This window comes from Sinohyriopsis cumingii, chromosome 14, assembly GCF_028554795.1.
Source record: "Sinohyriopsis cumingii isolate HCF-2022 chromosome 14, ASM2855479v2, whole genome shotgun sequence".
NCBI classification, from domain to species: domain Eukaryota; kingdom Metazoa; phylum Mollusca; class Bivalvia; order Unionida; family Unionidae; genus Sinohyriopsis; species Sinohyriopsis cumingii.
Genome location: NC_142974.1, coordinates 128,127,291 through 128,143,292, shown reverse-complemented (window position 1 = coordinate 128,143,292; position 16,002 = coordinate 128,127,291). Strand labels below are relative to the sequence as shown.

General features: G+C 33.9%; 1 protein-coding gene and 1 long non-coding RNA gene across 2 annotated transcripts; both read left to right on the top strand.

Moving 5' to 3' along the window:
• Nucleotides 1–779: 779 nt before the first annotated feature.
• Nucleotides 780–3,798, top strand: LOC149784823 (uncharacterized). Its single transcript, XM_089932826.1, has one exon. It carries the CDS (start codon nucleotides 1,327–1,329, stop codon nucleotides 2,029–2,031), a length of 705 nt encoding a protein of 234 aa, XP_089788952.1. The 5' UTR covers nucleotides 780–1,326; the 3' UTR covers nucleotides 2,032–3,798.
• A 4,086-nt stretch (nucleotides 3,799–7,884) lies between these two features.
• LOC149784822 (uncharacterized) lies at nucleotides 7,885–15,188 on the top strand. The gene is made up of 2 exons (XR_016413965.1): nucleotides 7,885–10,673; nucleotides 12,612–15,188. It is a non-coding gene; the product is annotated as an uncharacterized LOC149784822 (long non-coding RNA).
• Nucleotides 15,189–16,002: the final 814 nt, after the last annotated feature.

The window sequence follows — 16,002 nt, the reverse complement described above, 5'->3', positions numbered from 1 at the left end:
GCCTAAGGACAAGAAGAAGACCAATGCGGTGCCCCTTATGTTAATGGATACATTAACATAAACCCAAAGGCCCTTTTCAGGGCCACTCATAGGTCTCGAAAAGAGAATGACTTTCCATTGCCTACCCTTTTTTTCTTTAAAAAATAGGGTCCCAACCCTATTCCATTTCCCCTTGAGCCTAAACAGGCCCAAACGTCTTTTTCTTCCAATGTTAAATTCCCTTGAGGCTAAACAGGCCCAGGGTTTTTTGCCCATGTTAAATTTCCATTGAGGCTAAACAGGCCCAGGGTGGTTAATGTTAAATTTCCATTGAGGCTAAACAGGCCATGGGGGGTCTGTAATGCTAATTCCCATTGAGGCTAAACTAACCCACTTCACTACTTACGTTAGGGCGAATTCTTTTACATTGAATATTGGGTGGAACCAGCGGCGTCGCTAGGGTTGGTGTCACCCAGTACGGTAAAAACTCATGGTGTCACCCCTCCAGACTTCCACCATGGATTTCGTCTTCTTAAAATAAGTCCACAGTATAAAAGTGACAAGAACAAAAACAAATTAATTGAAGGTCAGAAGGTAAAAGTATTTAAGAACTGTAACAACGTTAAGTTATAGTTATTTTTACATTAAACGTACTTTATTTAAAATTTTCCTTTTGGTGTCACCCCTCTGAGATGGTGTCACCCGGTGCGGTCCGCACCCGCCGCACTCCCCTAGCGACGCCACTGGGTGGAACTATTCGAGGCATTCGTCGTCTTCCAGGATGAAAGTTCTAATCAAGTAAGTAGTGTGGGTCACTCGAGTTGCCCTATGTCAAATGCGCATGACCGTACCAGATGCGGCTATAGGATTGCTTTGGCCAGCTAAAAATAGTATCTGAAAATGATCTATAAGAATAGAAATACGTACAATCATGGAAGCATCAACAGCAAAACAGTTACCGATAAGAACGATACAGCGTTCCAGACTATTGGAGATAAGCCATTCAAATGTGAATTAGACTGTGATGAAATATTTACGCGTATAATAAGTTGAAGAGATACAATAGAATACATACGTGAAATGAACTAGTCTAATGTGAAAATGGTGGTAAAATGTTGAAGCAGAGCAATGATTTGAAGTGGCATGGGATGATGTCCAGACAGGGAATGCAAGATATGATACAAAGTGGAGACAAACCATTCAAATGTAAATTTTTTCCCTCAGGTATTTAAATGGAAAGATGACTTCAACAGCCACAAGAAAATACATACTGCAGCTAAACCGTTTGAATGTAAAATCAGTCATAAACATAAACTATTTAACCAATATGGTAATTTGAGACTACACATGAGAATGAATGCTGGAGATCGTCCGTCCAAATGTGAAGTTTGTGATCAACGGTTCAGATACAGTTATCATTTAACAGAGCACATGAGAATTCATACTGGAGAAAAACCATTCAAATGTGAAGTTTGTGATAAACTGTTTGCACGCAATAGTCATTTAATACGGCACATGAGAGTTCATACGGGAGAAAGGCCATCCAGATGTGAAGTTTGTGATAAACAGTTTACACAGAACAGTGGTTTAAAGCAGCACATGAGAATACATACTGGAGAAACACCATTCAAATGTGAACTGTGTGAAAAAATGTTTAAGGAGAAAGAGAGTTTGAAAATACATATGAGAATACATGCTGGAGATCGTCCATTCAAATGTGAAGTTTGTGATAAACGATTTACAGACAAAAGACATTTAATGCGGCACATGAGACTTCATACGGGAGAAAGGCTATTCAAATGTGAAGTTTGTGATAAACAGTATACACAGAACATTGGTTTAAAGCGGCACATGATAATACATACTGGAGAAAAACCATTCAAATGTGAAATTTGTGAGAAAATGTTTACGCAGAATGGGACTTTAAAGATACACATGCGAATACATACTGGAGAGAAACCATTCAAATGTGAAGTTTGCGACAAAATGTTTACGCATAATGGTGCACTGAAAAGACACATGGCTATACATATTACGGAGATTAGTGAATAAGCATTCACAGCATAAACATTTCAGTTTTAGTTCTGAAGATTACCTTTATATAGAATGGTGACTATTGATTTCTGTATATTATTTTTCAGAGGTCTCACTAGGATTTTAAAACTAAGAGTCCAGGACTCCTATTTTGAAAAAAAAACAGAGTCCCACCAGCAAAGGTTGTAGTCCTCTACCAGAAGCATGTTGGGCATACCTGAAGTGGCTAAATGTCCAGATGATTAGAACCAGTGGTTGCCATTGAGTTTAATTTTCTAACTTCTTTACAACACTGATAAATAATTCTTGTTTGTCCATTAAAGTGAGAGTGAATTATGACAGGCCAAGGAAATGTCTTACCCCATGCACTAAGCAAAGCATCACACATATAATGTTCCATGTGAAATATCAGTTCTAGCAACTTCTAGAACTCTGTTTCATCCCATTACAATCTTCACCAATTTGCCCCCAAATACTTATCCAAATCTGCAAACAGCATTTTGTCTAACTCTCAACATGTCTTGATTTATTTCGAAATCACATGAACTGCTTATTTGGCTACACTAGGAAATGAACACAATAATGAAAAGTATTGTTGTTCATTTGATGTACTCTTATACTCTGTCTCTGTATTCAGTCATTGTAAATATCAGTACATTTTCCCACCTCTCTGCATCTAGTCAAGCCTTTGGACTTGCTGCCAAGCTATTGGGTCATGATCTCCAGATTTACTCTTACAACGACTACATGTACATCTGGGGGTCTTTAAGCCACTGAAATTTCTCATTGTACATATTAGCACAGCAAAAATGATCATTTGATCAACACATTTTCCCACTCAGTAGATGGTTGAAGCAGGACTGGCAAGCCCTTGAATTTGCTCTACTGTAAATATGTGCATATGGAGGACTCTTGTATAAGTGATTTTCTGCTTCCCAGTTTTAAAAAATTGCGTCCAAATACGCAATTCTCTTGAAAACGGTAAATGGAGATCTCGGCCTATAATGGAGTTGGCCAATAACAAAGTTGGGTCAATACAGATTCGATCCATACAAATTTAATTAAGAAATTTCCCCATAACGTACTCTGCTCATTACAGAGTCTGCCCACAACAAAAGGTCTGCCTTGCCATTGATCTTGTGTAGCTTAGCAACCATCGTTGCTGTTGAACAATAAATAGCAAACTATGTTCATTCTGGACGAAAGTGTTTTTTTTTTTTGTTCATCATGTTTGGCTTTGTAACACTTGTTGTTATTGAACAAGAAAGATTTGAATGAAATGTGTTACTTACAAATGAGTTAATCATTAATGATGATGCAGACTTTAGGTATTGGATATTTTGTAAATGGGTGCAGAGGACTCGCTAGGATTTTAAAACTAGGAGTCCAGGACTTCCATTTTCGTAAAAATAGTCTCACCATCAAAAGTTGCAGTCCCTTCTTTCCGACAGAATCAACACAGATGTGAGTGCATCAATTTTTAGATGGAGAGGTTTTCGTAATGAAATCACTCACTATACTATAGCTTCATTACAACAGTCCATTCACAGGATCACAAATTTATGGTTTATTTATTTGTATACGTACTTGTAGTAATTTTAGGCAAATAAATGGTATCTGATTTGCTGTTTTTTTACCGTATTTTTGCAAATACGTGTCAAATCAGAAAACAGCTTAGACCTTAAAGTGCATCTCGAAAATTCCGCAACATAGCATTGTCCCATACGTTTCTGACCTACATAATTTGCATTTTAAAGTGAAATCTTTAATAAAATAATACACATGCTCTGGTTTCAATGATTTGTTTATTTTTTCTGAATATATTTGCCCGATGATTTAAGAAAGCAGACAATCTAATAAACTGGTACATCCCAGACTTAGCGAAGTCTGCCATTATTTCCCATTAGGCCTACTGGTTCACTTACAGTTTCAAACTAATGTTATGACGAAATAGCATATATGAGGCAGTTAATAAATATCCAGATCAGCGATTCTGAAAGTAAGTCCGGGTTCCCTTGGGTAGTCTTCACGGCTGGTGCACCCCAACTTATTGTTTTCTGAGTTTCCATCATGTTGAAAAACTCGCATGGATTGACTGCGCACAGGCGCTAGCGAATCTATATAGGAAATGTGACATCACAGACTGTTCTCTTCTGATTGGACATGGGCTGACTGAATTTTGTAACGCGTGTTTGGATTGGTCAATGAACTCAATCCGTTTCAATCCTTCCTCTCCCTATAAATAAGCGCAGTTCACTGCATTCCTTCACCTGTTCTCGGCACCCCCAACATGTGGACCACAGTGGAATCATCAACTCTTGTCTCTTCCATGATGTTCCGGACGGACATACCGATGTATGTCCGATCCAAGTGGACTGTTGTCCATAGGACAGAAACCAGCCTATGGATACGAAGGATTTACGTGGAGAGGCAAGGATGCCTAAAGAGGGTTCTCATTTACGGCCCTGAAGTCAGACGTAGTTTGAGGAAAAGAAGAACATCTCAAAGATTCCCTCTATGTTAACAGTAGTATATGTTAACATAAAACCAAAGGCACTTTTCAGGGCCCCTTCATATGCCTCGAAAAGACCTTGACTTTCATTGCCTACCCTTTTTTTAAATAGAGACCCCTCCCTGTTTAAATTTCTCATGTTCAATTTCCATAGACCCATAAGGTCGGGACCGTATTAAAATAGGGTCCCGACCCTGTTCCATTTTCCCCTTGTCCCTATAATGCCTATGATGTTTGTCCTGTTTGTCCAGTTATAGGGACAATGGGAAAAACTAATGTTCTTTTCCCATGTTAAATTCCCCTTGTCCCTATAATGCCTATGCCGTATAGGAAAAATTTTCAAGGACTATGGAAAACTAATGTTATTTGCCTAATGTTAATTTACATAGTCCCTATATTCAATATTCACTTTTTTAATAGTACTTGCCCTAGTCCCTGAATCGCCCCTATTCACTACTGGTAACTCTTAATTCCTTACTCGAAAAGGTTTAATTGATAGGAAATACTCTACACTTGATAGGAAGTTCTTGCAACTAGAAATTCAAGTCACATGTACTCAAGGTCAGGCACGAGTCGAGTATGGCGGATTATTTAGGTCTGAAGAAAACAACAGATAGGGTATTAAGAGAATTTTATTGGCCTTGTGTCAATAGCGACGTAAAGTGGTTTTGTTGCTCGTGCGATGTTTGCCAGAAGACTGTCTCAAAAGGTAGGGTAACTAGAGTACCATTAGGTCAGATGCCCCTGATAGATACTCCGTTTAAAAAAGTGGCTGTTGATATTGTAGGACCTATATTTCCACATACAGATCGGAAAAACCGATACATCTTGATGCCGGTAGATTGCGCTACTAGATACCCCTTAGTCATAGCTTTACCATCGATCGAAAGCAAACATGTAGCTGAAGCGCTCGTAGGCATGTTTAGCAGGGTCGGAGTACCGCAAGAGGTTCTTACGGATTGTGGAGCACAATTCACCTCAGATCTCATGGCAGAAATTAGTAGGATGTTGTCCCTAAAACAGTTGAGCAAGACACCCTACCACACTATGTGCAATGGGTTGGTCGAGAAAGTCAACAGGATGTTGAAGCAAATGTTGCGACGGATGTGTGCAGAAAGACCTAAGGATTGGGATACGTATATGAACGCTCTTCTGTTTGCATATCATGAGGTTCCTCATGAAAGCTAGGCTTCTTCCCATTTGAACTATTGTACGGTAGGACAGTTCGTAGTCCTATGCGTATTCTACGTGAACTGTGGTCAGATGAGGTCGCGAATGAAGAAGTTAAGACCACTTAACAATACATGGTATATTTGCCCGAAAGAGTGGAGTACATGTCGAAAGGCACAAGACGAACTCGCGAAATTTAGTTGTAAGTACACGAAATACTACAACCAAGGAACACGGAGTAAAATGTTTGCTGTAAGCAATCAAGTGTTGGTGCTTTTCCCAATGAATACAAACAAGCTGATAGTCCAATGGAGAGGGCCACACTAAGTCAAACAGGTGAAAGGAGAAATGGACTATATCATTGACATGGAGGGTAAGTCCAAGATATTTCACACCAATATGCTTAAACTCTACGTAGAAAGACCTAAACAAACAACTGATAAAGGGGTCTTGAATGTAGTATGTGTAGCGGTGGTAGAAGATAGGTTGTGTGACAAATCGGAATTCATCTCCAATACAGAAATGCCCATTGAATACCCCAATGAGTTAGGGAAAGAAGTTATTGACCAGATCAATTTATCCCGGATTTATCAGTGGGTCAGCGTACACAGATTTTGGAGGTTTAGGGGCAAACCGGGCCGTACTGGATTGATTCAACACGAGATCAAGTTGAATACCTCTGAGCCGATTAGGATTAAAGGATATCCAATACACTTTAATGCGCGGGAGACAATGAAAGAAGAAGTGGGGAAAATGTTAGACCAGGAAGTGATCGAAGCTTCCAGTTCCCCATACTCGTCCCCCGTTGTGTAAGTCAGAAAGAAAGACGGGACAAACTGTTTTTGCATTGACTTTTGGCAATTGAACACAATCACCGTGTTCGACACAGAACCAATGCCAGACATGTAAAGTTTAGTTTCAAAGTTGGCAGTTCACAAATACATTTCTAAATTAGACCTTACCAAGGGATATTGGCGGATACCAATCGCTGATAATGCCCGCGAGTTAACAGCATTCGAGACACCCAAAAGTTTTTATCAATTTAAAGTTATGCCTTTCGGTTTAGTCAACACCGGTGCGTCGTGCGTTCGTTTCATACGCAAACTGTTAAACGGTATGGAAAACGTCGACAGTTTCATAGATGATATCTTTGTTTATACACATACATGGGATGAACACGTTAAGGTATTACAGTGTCAGATAGTACTAATATTAGAATCCCTGCTCCTACCGCGTGAACCAACCAATAAAAAATCAAGATGAGGATACGACATCGTAGCTAGGCATGTGATGCAAACTCGGAACCAATATATTATATTACTTTACGAGTGTTAAATGAAATGATGTCAACGGGTACTAATGTTTAGCTACACATATATTTAAGTGAGTAATTTGCGTCCTCGAAGGACATGTGCGTATGGTTAATACGCTATACAGGCTATTTAATTAATCGCAGTTGACGGAATGGTACCACGTCCCCCACGTATTACTGTGATCTAAGGAGCACTATTTAATTAAGCAGCAGGTCTGGGATGTCCTAACAACCTGTATGAAAGGCTAAGTGCATAAGTGGGACTAAAACCGAACACACACTAATGCATTAAAATATTTAAATCTGTATCACCGCAGTAAGGTAAATACAATGTACCAACATAGAATGTAACGCCAGTTGCGATTGTTCGGCGACTATGACATCGCATTGGGACACCTGTGTTTAGACGGGTGGAAATTGTTCCACATCTCTGCCAATGTACGATGTCTCAATGAGGAAAGTTGGAAAGTGACTTGGTAGACCAGCCATTGATATTTCATTTTGTATAGTTATCAGCAATTGCTACTACTGCTATTTATTGCCTCCCTTGAATTTTATCATCTCCCCTAACATACATAACATAATGGTAATTTTTATTTTATTAATAAATATTCACCCTTATTGCAATAAAATTTAATTAATATATATTTAATTCTATGTTTTTTATATCATGTGAAATATGTAAACATAAAAAGTGTTTCTGATACAATTCACAAACTATTAACTACTGTTATAAATAATTTCATGAATTATGTTTCATAGATATTAATCATTAAATTAATTGCCATTAATTAAAATTTATTAAAGAAAGGGTGAATCTTTATTAAAAAAATAAAAATTACCGTGTTTATGTATGTTTGGGGAGATGATAAAATTCAAGGAAGGCAATAAACACTATTATGTATAGCAATCGCAGCAATTGATGATAACTATACAAAATGAAATAAATAAAATAAATAATAATAACAAATAATATAAATGAAAACTTTTATAAAGATCAATCTTTAGTTTAACATTTTATTTCAATTGTGAATTATGTATAAAGAGATACAAATTTTCTTAACTGAACCAAAGTTGTTAACAAGTTTTATCCTTTTTAAGCAAGGACATGCATGTACATCTGTGGGGGAGTAGCCATTTTTATATCTATCATAAAACCACTACCCTGACAAATTATGTAAATTAATAATTATCGATGGGTGTATAATGAAATGGTAAATGTATGGTGATCTGTATATAGTTTATCTGTATAATGTACATGAAAATGTCAATGCTAGCACATGTAATATTATATATATATATATATATATATATATATATATATATATATATATATATATATATATATATATACACAATTGAAATTATGGTTATGATATTATTTACATCTGCTAGGCTTATCTGACACTTTTTATAGTCAAGCCATTTGATGGGTCAATCCATCAAGGCTGCTACTGCTAACCATTGGCTATAGTATGCTATATCAAATAAGCATTTATAACACAATAGGTTTTACATGGCATGATACCATAATGATGGAACAATTATAACATTAACATAGGTGTTCCTTAATGAACATATTAATCATTAGATGATTCAAAAATGATCTTTATGTGTCCACTTTATGATTTTATTCTTATATCGATATTTAGCATTTAACTCTAATATTGTAAAGAAAAATGTCAGTAAATTCAAATCTTATCTTCAAATAATGAAGGTCATTTCATTACCTTTCATAAAGGTATTGTGTCATGAATATGTAGATTAAATAATTTTCAAAGACGTATATTCAAATATATAGGTGTTAATAAAACTAGTGCAAATAAAATTTCCAGTGTGTGAACATCATCAATTTTATCATTCTTTGATAATGTAATTATGTATTGCATTTAGATAATTATGTTCCAATATGAGTTATTATTGATGTCATTATTACAGAGACTTTATTTCCAGGACAAGGTATACCAAGCAAGGAAGCTTGATGACAGAGGTGTGTATAAAATTGCATGAATGCTTACTGATATGGAGATGAATGTAAGACAAAAATGGCGAAGGGCATCATAATAAATGATTAAATTCTGTACTCATTTAATGCATTCCGAGTATAATTAAAGTTAAAAAAAATCTAATTTCTTTATGGCAGTACTTTTTAAAGATGCTGATAAATTAAACTTATGAATATACGGTTCATAAATTTTAAGTCTTAATAGTCATTGCTAAAAATTGAAATAAGAAAGTTGGAGGAGGTAATTGCTGTTGTTGTTGTAGGGTTTAACACCATTTTTCAGCACACTACAGGCTATACATGGCGGCCAGTATTAATGGTGGAGGAAGAACCCGGGAAAACCCCGGAAAGAACCACCGACCCACGAGAAGCTACTGGCAAGCTTTCTCACATACCCACATTGGCTAAATCCTAGACTCGAACCCATGCAGACAGTGGTGAGATGGCAGTGATCCGTAACGGAGAGAGCTTTAGACTTTAGACTCGGGGGCCCCTGGTGGAGGTAATTACTTGTCTGAAAATAGTGATCACCTTGGAAAAATTGAAGAGACTTTAAAAAGCAGATCCATTAATTAGGGTATTGCTTTTATACATTCACAATATTCATGATTTTACATTAATATTTTATTTTTTTTCTTCTTAATTTAAATTGATTCATGAAATATATAGTAGAATAGACAATGATTCATTCATAATATTCATAATTTCTTGAATGACATTATATCACGAATTAAACTGAAAATAGATGTAGTAACTCCATTGCTTAAAACTATATATATATAATAGGATGCTCCTGCAACAAGTGCGACAACAGTTGCCAATACTGCAAACATGTCAGAGGAATGTTTTGCAGAAGTGATAAACATCTTCGACACTTTACAAAAAAGCAAATGGTCCAGAAAAAAGTTTTCCTGTGCAAGTAAGGCCTATTAGTTTTATATTAATTGTAAAATTTATTAAAGTGTCAATATTAGGAATGTTTAAATATAACTCAATTTGTTTAATAATTATTATTATTTTTATATAGCAAGTCTATTTGCCTCAGTATCATATATTTTATTTTTTGATCATGAAATGAAATGAAAACTGTTCAATTTGAAAACTAATAAAGTAATCTAACATAGCCATTGACAGTAATGTATAAAAATAATAATATTAATGAACTTTAATACATGAATGATATATAAGAAGTCAATATACAATTCAAGTAATTAAAAATATAATTCATTACTTGCCATAATTAATTTAGTGTACATACAATTTTATGATTTTGTAAATTAATATTAAAGCTAAATTCATAAATAAGTATGATTGCAAAAGATGTGATTTAAAATTTATTAACGTGATAAATGATAAATGAATCATTTTGATCTTTCTCAAAAAAAAAGAACATTTTAACTTTATATGTCTCATGTTTATTTACTTAAATACAACACATATATAATATATAACAAATCTTACAAGTCTACAAGGGGTTAGTTATGTACCTAAGGAAGGTTTCTGCTGATATCAAATCAATATTGCATGTAACAACAGAAACAGAAAAATTGAAGTGGAAGAGGAAATTGGAGGAAGTATTTAGAAACGAACAAATTGCAACTTTTGGGAAGAGGAAAAAATGCTGTACCCAGAGCATGCTGAAAAAGTGGATGATTTTTTAGGTATCTTTAATTTCATTGACTTGCACAGGATTGTATTTTTTTAAAAATGGAGGTGACACACCAAGTGACAAAAAGTTTATTTTGTAATCTTACTGACCCTTCTAAATTCCCATTTACAAGTATTCAGTTTGTAATTTGTAGTAAATATAAAAAAAATCATTAAGAGAAATAGTTGCAAATGAAACCAAAAATTTTGTATAGCCTGTCACTGGAATAATTAATATTTCAATATTAATCCAGGCCACTCTGGGTTTATTACCTCTGTCCATCATTGGGAAAGTTACTTGAAATTATATAACCAATAATCTGTTTAAAGTAAACTTAAAATGAATCCAAACAATTAACTGTCCACGTACATCAAAACCCACCAATTGCTCACCTGTGTTAGGTGTTACAGTTTACACATGAAACAGATAAAATGGTTTTCATTTATGACAATGGAAATGAAAGTATTTTTTTAACTAAGAAAAATTAACATGTATTGAGTATATTTCAAGAAAACACTGGAAAATACGATCACTTCTAACATATTGGCATTTTATCACATAGTCTGTATAGTTCTCACATTTTTTATATTTCCACATGTTTACATATCGCTTTATGCAATTCAGATTGGTCTAAATAAGCCCAGGACATTATTGTGCCATATTATCCTTACTGATTGGCTACGATCATGGAAAAAAATGTTAACCCCACCTTTTGTTATTTTTTGTTTTTATTTAACATTTTGGTTGCCTTTATTTTTTACTCATGAAAGCAAATTGGCAAAAAATGGGCTCAGTGGATAGCATGTGTGTGTCGTGTTGGGTTGGGGAGGGGCGATATATATGTAACATGGAATCAACAATATATATAACATGATTTGAATGTTCACTAGCAGAAGTAAATAAATTCATCTCTGTTCACAGAAGAATTATTACATAAAATGGTCTTCAAAAAGACAGAATTTGAAGAAAAACATCACTGCATATTTAGGTCGTAAATATGTAATATAAATCTGAGACACACTGGCTCATTAAAACTAATTTTAAAATAATATAGGTAAATTGATATAAGGATTGGTAGAAGGAGGGTTCAAAGACTAACATTATAATATTTAGATTCACAATCCTATAATGTAAGAAGCCGTCCTTGATCGTTACAATGTGGGGGGGGGGGGGTAAAAATCCTGCTACTCCTCCTTCGTAAATGTCATGGTGAACATATTATACTGGTTTACTATTGGGCACCAAACCATTTTTTTTAATGAGAGTATTATTTTCATTTGTAAAGTAGCCCCTGTAGATAGCCTAAAATGTTAAGGAATAAATTTAAGAGACAATAATGATTTGGCCAAGTCACAAATGAATTAATGAAAATATCAAATCCAAGAGTCAATTGTATGTCAAACAAAGTAACACATATTTTGCTATGAATGTTAATTGTTTACTCAGATCACATAAGCCAATTTAGGTAAAAGATTAAGACCATACTGTGGAATGTTACAAGCTTTAAATCATTAATCACTGCTGCATTTTTTTTATGTTATGTTACTATGTCGACATAGCTATTACTGTGCAGATGGATAATCCCCTTTTCTATAAATAGCTATGTAGCCGATGCACTCCATTTGAATTCATCAGTTAAAATAAGGCTCTAAAACAAAGTATATATATTTTAAACAAACAAAATAACAATACAAATTTTAATAAAACTATAAATAATAGCATTTATGACATCTGAGTTTCTTCTGAGTTTATCTTGCATTATTTGCTCTGTGCATTGGCAACTGACAGTTTATAACAGGATAAATTAAGAAAAATAAAATAAAACTATTAAATGAAAAAAATAAGTAATAAATGAATTAATAGATTGTAAAAATTGTGCTCAGTTGACATTACATATACTAGATTCAGTCAATATTAAAATAAAATGATGAAATTTATTTTCTTTTTTTAGATTTACACATGTCGACAAAGTATATTCAGCAAAGATTGGTGGATTTTTGTAAAGAAGCCCTGTTGGAGGATTCCATACCAGAAGTGACTCAAAATAACAAGTAAAAAATGGTGTAATTGTGGAAAACAATAACTTAATTCAGTTAATAAAGAAAAATGTTGAAAAAGAATTAAAAGGGATCAAAAGGCTCCGCTGTCTCTTAGGTGATGAGGTGAGAGAGTTGGAAGTGCAGCCACAGGAGGAATAGTGATAAATATGTACATGAAACTTGATTTATGTTTTTTTTTATACACGAGATTGGCCGGTAATTATTAACATCATCCTTAGAACCACATTTGTGAATAGGAGTTACTTTTGCAGTTGTCCATATTTTGGGGACAGATGAGATTGAAATACTTAAATTGATTCCGACCGTTATATCTAAAATAGCAGAGGCAGAAGATTTAATGAGTTGTGGACCAATCTGATCAAGTCTTTTAGCTTTCTTTATATCAAGTTCACTGAGACATTTTTATCAAAGTTTTTTGATACTGGTGGGATAGAGAAACAGACCTCCTTAAAGATTTTGCTGCTGCAGAACTTTGTCAGTTTATTTGTTTTTATCACTGGTTATTTTAACTTTGTGGTAATTTTGGTGAAAAAATCACTGAACAAATTTGCAATGTCAGTGTCATCAGTGACTGGTGTCATTTACTAGAAGTGAGTGAATTTCAGTTGTCTGATCTTTGTGTGTTCGTCCAATGAGTTCATTAAAGACTTTCCAAACGGAGTTTGTGATGCAATTTTTTGTGTTCAAGCAATGATTAATAATAAGTTTTTTAGCTTTCTAATTATACTCGTCATTTGTTTCTCCATACTTTATAGTGTGCATGTTTTTTTATAGCCTTGAATTGGTCTCGTGTTTTCATAGCATCTGTGATTTCAGTAGTAAGCCAATTAGGTTGGATTTCATTCTTTACTCGATGTACTTCAGTGGTGCATGCTTAGAGACTACATCCATAAATCAGTCCTCAGACTCAGAGCTTCATGTACATGTCATCCAAATTTTCAATCATATTCCATGGAACTTTATTTAGGTCATTAAGAAACTGTTCTTCATTAAAAAAATTTAGTGATCTGTAAGTGATAGTTTTATGTGTATTTTTCTTATTTCTCTTGCATAACCTTTCTTGTCAAAAAGGTAGGATACTGGTCACGAAGACCAACATTCAGTACATTAGCACAAGCCACATTGTCTGGAAGGTTGGTATAAATGTAATCTATGAGAGTGATTGATTTTTCTGTTACCCTTGTGGGCTCATTTACCAGCAGGTCTAGGCCTAATGATTCAATAAATTACATCCAGTATCATGAGTACTGAGAAGGTCCCTATTTATATCAACAAGTATACATGTTTCTTTGTCCTGTGCAAGAACATTTTCCTTTTGTTTCAAAAAGTTATCATTCCAAATTGCTTTGGAGGAAGGTGGCCTATAAATGAAACCAACTAGGAATGAATTTGCATTATTTTGAGAAATTTCCACCCAAATACTCTCAATTTCATGTTATTCCAAGTCAAGTTGCCTTTCTGCATTTGCATCTTCCCTAATATATACAAAATTGCCTTCCCATACTGTCTCTGTCCCTGTGTAATGGTTTATTGTAGCCTTCACAGTTTAATTGATCATCATTGTGGTTTGCATTTAATTTGGTTTCATTGAGTCCTAAAACATGTATATTATTTTCCTTGGAAGACAACATTAACTAAATCTGGTCTATTTTTTTGCACTATACCTTGTACATGTAAGTGACCTATGTTAAAACCTTTTATATTTAGTTTCATATCAATTATATGTATGTCATCATGCAATGGGGTACTCGTTGAGATTGTCTCCATACTACTTTTATCATTCTTACATCCTTTTTCATATTTAAATGTTCAAATATTTTACCATATTCAAAGTCACATACAGACCCTGAAATCCATTACCTTTTGCATTTACAATAGTGTCAATCGCATTTACAAGTGTCCACTGAATAGTTAGACTCAATAGATTCAATTAGATTTGTTGTAACCCAGTATTTAGTGCTCTGCTAGTGTGCAAAACATTCATAGTTACATCTGGTAAAAAATTGTTTTGAAATGGAACATATTAGTGTTCTTTTGTAAAGCTAACATTGCAACAGTTAAAAACCTGAAACAGTAATTGATGTTAAAAGACCAGAAGGGTAAATAAATCATTTTGTACATATGCTCATTGAATTTTTATCGTGTTATATATAGTTTACTATTTATCTGCTTGGAGTATTATGCTCATTGAATTTTTATGATGTTATATATGGTTTACTATTTATCTGCTTGGAGTACATTTTTGTACACTTAGATTACACTTTTCACTCGCCAAGGACTGGCATGAATATATAAGTGATTTGTCCTTTTGGAAAGAATGTGTGTGTGTGTGTGTAGAGTTGTGCCTTTTATTTTTCAGTATACATATTTTAAAGTGAATTTGCCACATTTAATTGCATAAAAAGAGTCACATGATACTGGTTTGAAATTTGTTACACATCAATAAATACAACATGAATTTTTAAAAATGGTGTTTGTTATATTTGAAACCTAATATGATGATAGAATGTCTAATCTTAAACAAGTATAATAATGGTGCATCTTAACTTATACCAAACAATAAGGTTAAAAAGTCTCATTCAACAAAATTGGATGTCTTACATTATACACAAATAAAGTTAGAATGTCTATTTTTTTACAAATACAAGACATGGTTCTCTCACCATATTTAAGAATAAGATTAGAATGTCTCATCTTATACAGGTGTCTTACCTTATACAATAATAAGATTAGAAAGTCTAATCTTATACAGGTGTCTTACCTTATACAATAATAAGGTTAGAAAGTCTATCTTATACAAGAATAAGCAAAGAGTGTCTCACCCTATACCAAGATAAGGTTAGATAGAACCATGTTATGTAAGTATAGGCGTATATTACCCAATAAAAACAAAAGCCTAGAAACAATATTATACAAGTATAATCATACAGCATTTTACCCTATACTAGAATAAGGTCTGAATGTCTCATCATAACATACAGTATGAAACTTGTACTATCAATAAAATTGGTTATTGGAAATTGAAAAATTTCAAATTCAGAAAAATAAAATAATTTCCGAATTTATTTAATTTACTGTTTGTATGTATATCTCAAACAAAACATGCACACTTACAAGTATAACTACAAAAAGCATGAGCATAATAATAACATATAACACGACTTTATCAAATTGAAAATAAGGTATTGTTTAAAACCAATGTTAACTGGATACTGAGAATTACATGACAATATTCAAATAAGCAAATGAAAACTCGTAGACATACACATGTATATATTCCAT